This window comes from Rhagoletis pomonella, unplaced genomic scaffold (genome assembly GCF_013731165.1).
Source record: "Rhagoletis pomonella isolate Grant_MI unplaced genomic scaffold, Rhpom_1.0 Rhpom_scaffold_05009, whole genome shotgun sequence".
Taxonomy (NCBI): Eukaryota; Metazoa; Arthropoda; class Insecta; order Diptera; family Tephritidae; genus Rhagoletis; species Rhagoletis pomonella.
Genome location: NW_023463557.1, coordinates 1 through 3,670, shown reverse-complemented (window position 1 = coordinate 3,670; position 3,670 = coordinate 1). Strand labels below are relative to the sequence as shown.

Here is a 3,670-nt window from a genome sequence, read left to right as displayed (position 1 = left end):
TTCCCTCAGTACTCGTCGACGGAGGGCCCTGGGCACACACAGTTTCCAGGGGACTGCTTCCTCGTCCTGGGATCGACACGGGATATGACGGTAGAGCTGCCCCTCCTGTATCATGTAATCGGCGTATTTTTCCGGGTTGATACGCATTTCTTCGACCCGTCTGTGCCACCACTTGCATCGTGGTTCCGCCACTGTTGTTCGTAGTAGCGTCTCTAGTGGCTGTCGAGTTTTCCTTTGCGGTACTCGATGTCGAAGGCGTGTTGTTGCAACTCCAGGGCCCATCGCGCTATGCGACCTGAGGGGCTTTCGATCGAATTTAACCATTTTAGTGACATGTGGTCGGTTATGACGTTGAATCGGTATCCTTCTAGATAGGGCCTCATTTTGCGTATTCCCCAGACTATAGCTAAACATTCATTTTCCGTGGCCGAATAATTGATCTCTGCCTTATTAAGTTTCCGACTTGCGTATGCGATTACTCGTTCGCCGCCTTCCAACTCCTGTGTGAGTACTGCCCCTAGGCCGAAATTACTCGCGTCCGTCTGCAGGGTAAATTTCTTGCTGAAGTCTGGGCACGCGAGGATGGGGGCCTCGGTGAGTTTTCTTTTTATCACGTCGAACGCTTCCTGTTGCTCAGTTCCCCAGTATGGCGCCAGTGTTTGCCTTTCTTCAGGAGGGCGGTGAGTGGTTGGCTTAGCGCAGCGAAGTCGGGTACGAACCGGCGATACCAGGAAGCTATCCCGAGGTATCGGCGTACCTCCTTCACGTTGGTCGGTGGTTTTAGTTCCTTGATGGCGGCAACTTTGTCGGGGTCGGTGTGTATGCCCTTGTCACTAATGACGTGGCCCAAGTACCGGAGCTCCCTTTTAAAAAAGTCGCACTTCTCGGAGTTAATGCACACGATGGCCCGCTGTAGTCGTCGGAGTACCGCCCGCAAGTGTTCCACGTGTTCGTCGAAGGTGGAGCCTATGACGATTATGTCGTCGAGGTAGGCAAACGCGTAGGGCTCCATTTCCGGGCCGATGACTTGGTCTAGCGCTCTCTGGAATGTGGCGGGGGCGGAATGTAGGCCGAACGGCATGACGCGCCACTGAAACAGGCCGCGTCCCGGTACGGTGAAGGCTGTGTACGGGCGGCTCTTGGGCTCCAGGGGTATCTGCCAGTACCCGTTCTTGAGGTCTAAACTACTTATGTACTTTGCCTGGCGCAGTTTGTCCAGTATGTGCTGTATCCTCGGCAAGGGGTATGCGTCCGGTACTGACCGGGCATTGAGCTGCCGGTAGTCCACGCATAAGCGCCACTTGCCGTTCTTCTTCCGGGCTAGTACGATCGGTGCACTGTGCGGACTGCGAGACGGCTCAATACATCCTTTCTTGAGTAGCTCATCGATTTCCGTGTCGATTACAGATTGCATCGCAGGGTTGCGCGGGAAGTACCGCTGTTTGATGGGACGTTCATCAGTCATGATGATCCGGTGCTCTCCCACGGTGGCTACTCCGCTAATAGTCTCGAATTTTTGCAGTTCTTCGGCTAGAAAGTCGCGTATGCGGGCTGCCTCATCTTCGTGGTTGAGATCCTCGTGTTCAATTCTATTGATATTCTCCCTTGCGGACCGTCGCCTCTTGTATGGCGCCTCCTTTTTCTGCTCCTTGGTGGGCCATGGTTCGTCATGGCGGGTGGTTCGGGGTTCTCGGTGCTTGGTGTTGGCTCGCTGGGTGTCGCCGACGTGGGTTGTATAGCTGGTTCCGTCAATACGACGCGGTGCCCGCCGCAGGACACCGTAGCTCCCATTCCCCCTAATGTGTCTAGGCCCAAAATGATGTCGTCAATTGCTCCAGGCATGACATACAGAACGGCGTTGTGGATCGTTTGCCCGAGGCGGATTACGGTCCTCACGGCCTCGGATATTTGGTTCCTGGTACCATCGGCCATAAGGATTCCTATGGCCACAGTTATCTTTTTGCCTCTCCCCAAGCTAACCAATTGCTCCGCCACGCTGGCGGACACGAAGCTTCTCGAGGCTCCTGTGTCGATGACGGCTTCCGCGGGCGCTCCACCCAACGAGATTAGGGCGTAGAGGCGGCCGCGTTCCTGGCTCAAAATTATTGGTTGTCCGGCGCTGTACTCGGGGGCTTCTCGATGATGCTGATCCATGCGTGGTGGCGGTCGTTGCTGAAATGCCTGTCTCGGTTGGGGTGGTGACATAATGGTGTCGTCACCAACATGCCTCACTATTTCTCGTCGGGCGGTTTCTGGGGCCCGCCGACGACTTTCTTGTATGCCTTCGTACTCTTCCGCGAGCGCTAGGAGCTCCGGCAAGGTGTTAAAATCCCGCCGTTTAATGTACAGTAAGTAATCGGCGTGACTATTGCGGAAGATTCTCTCCAACCGTTGTTCGTTGCTGTAGGCTGCACGTCGCATCAGGTTCTGGATCGCGATCACGTAGTCCTTAAATTTTTCTCGCGGGCGCTGCCTCCGTTGCCTGATGTCGTCTTCCAAACGCTCAAAATACTGGGCCGGCAGAAAAAAGTTCAGGAAATCACGTTTGAATGAGTGCCAGGTGCTCCAGTGTTCGTTGTTGTTGCGGTACCACTGGAGGGCGGTGCCGCTTAGCAATTCAGGCATCGTCTTTGGTAACAGGTCTACGTTTAATGCGTAGACGTCGGCTAACTCCTCCAATCGCTCTGCAAACGCCAACGGGTCGCGTCCTCCATCGTACTTCACCAACCACTTGCGTACCTGGTCGATGATGGGCGCAAAGGTAACGGTCGGCACATGGTTGCCGTTGTTTAGCACGTCAGCGTTTGGTGCGATGGATGTCGTTGGCGGGTGTTGCGATGGCGGTTGTAGACTTGGTGGTGGATATGGGAATGGCTCTGCGTTGGCGGCCTAACGGGCACATTAGCGGTTCTTTCGCCTTGATCCACGGTTAACGGTGTCTTTGGTTCGCTTTCGTTTCTCCAGTGGGCCTCCTGTTCGTTGTATGCTGCTTCCATCGCGAGAAACTTTGCGTGAAGTTCCGGGTCGACGAGTGCTTTGGCGGCCCATGCCGCCGTTTCCTTATCTCTCGAGTGGTGCCTGTGTGTTCGATGCCCAGTTATTGTGTGATGGACACCAACTGTTCCTTGGATACGCTGTCCAGCCACGCTATGCTCACTGGTTCTGTCATGGCTGGTTTAATTATTGGCTTCGAAATGTTCTCCTCGTATTGTACTATTTGCAGTGTCCCTGCTCGGGCGCCAATTGTAACGAAGCGTTTTCCTATTAAGGCCCCGATGCTTCTGTTTTCTATGCTGGGGTATACTCGCCGTGACCAGGGTCCGTTACAATAAATTTATATTGTGGGGCCTTTGCAAATAGTACTTTATTTAATTGCTGCTTATTCTCTATCACGTGGAAATTCTTAACATTACAAACATAAACGTAAATTCCTAACGGTGCTATTCTATCGGCGCTGCTGTATCGCCGCTCTGTCGCTGTGCGACGCCGGCGCTCTGCTTCTGTGCGACGTCGGTGCCCTGCTACCAGGCGGCGTCGGCGCTCTGCTAGTATGTGACGTCGGCGTTACTATGCCGGCCCTCTGTTTCTGTGCGATGTCGGCGCTCTGCTATGCCAGCGCACTGTTATCCCACGATCGGGCGTCGCTGTCGCGCGTGTTCGCGGTGGACTG

The 3,670-nt window shown here is 54.5% G+C and overlaps 1 protein-coding gene across 1 annotated transcript; it reads right to left on the bottom strand.

The window, feature by feature from the left end:
* Nucleotides 1-610: 610 nt before the first annotated feature.
* Nucleotides 611-2,889, bottom strand: LOC118754970 (the record flags this gene model as incomplete). Its single annotated transcript, XM_036489834.1, has 2 exons — nucleotides 611-1,648; nucleotides 1,981-2,889. Coding segments are annotated over 2 exons (1,947 nt in total), but the record flags the coding sequence as incomplete, so codon positions are not given.
* Nucleotides 2,890-3,670: the final 781 nt, after the last annotated feature.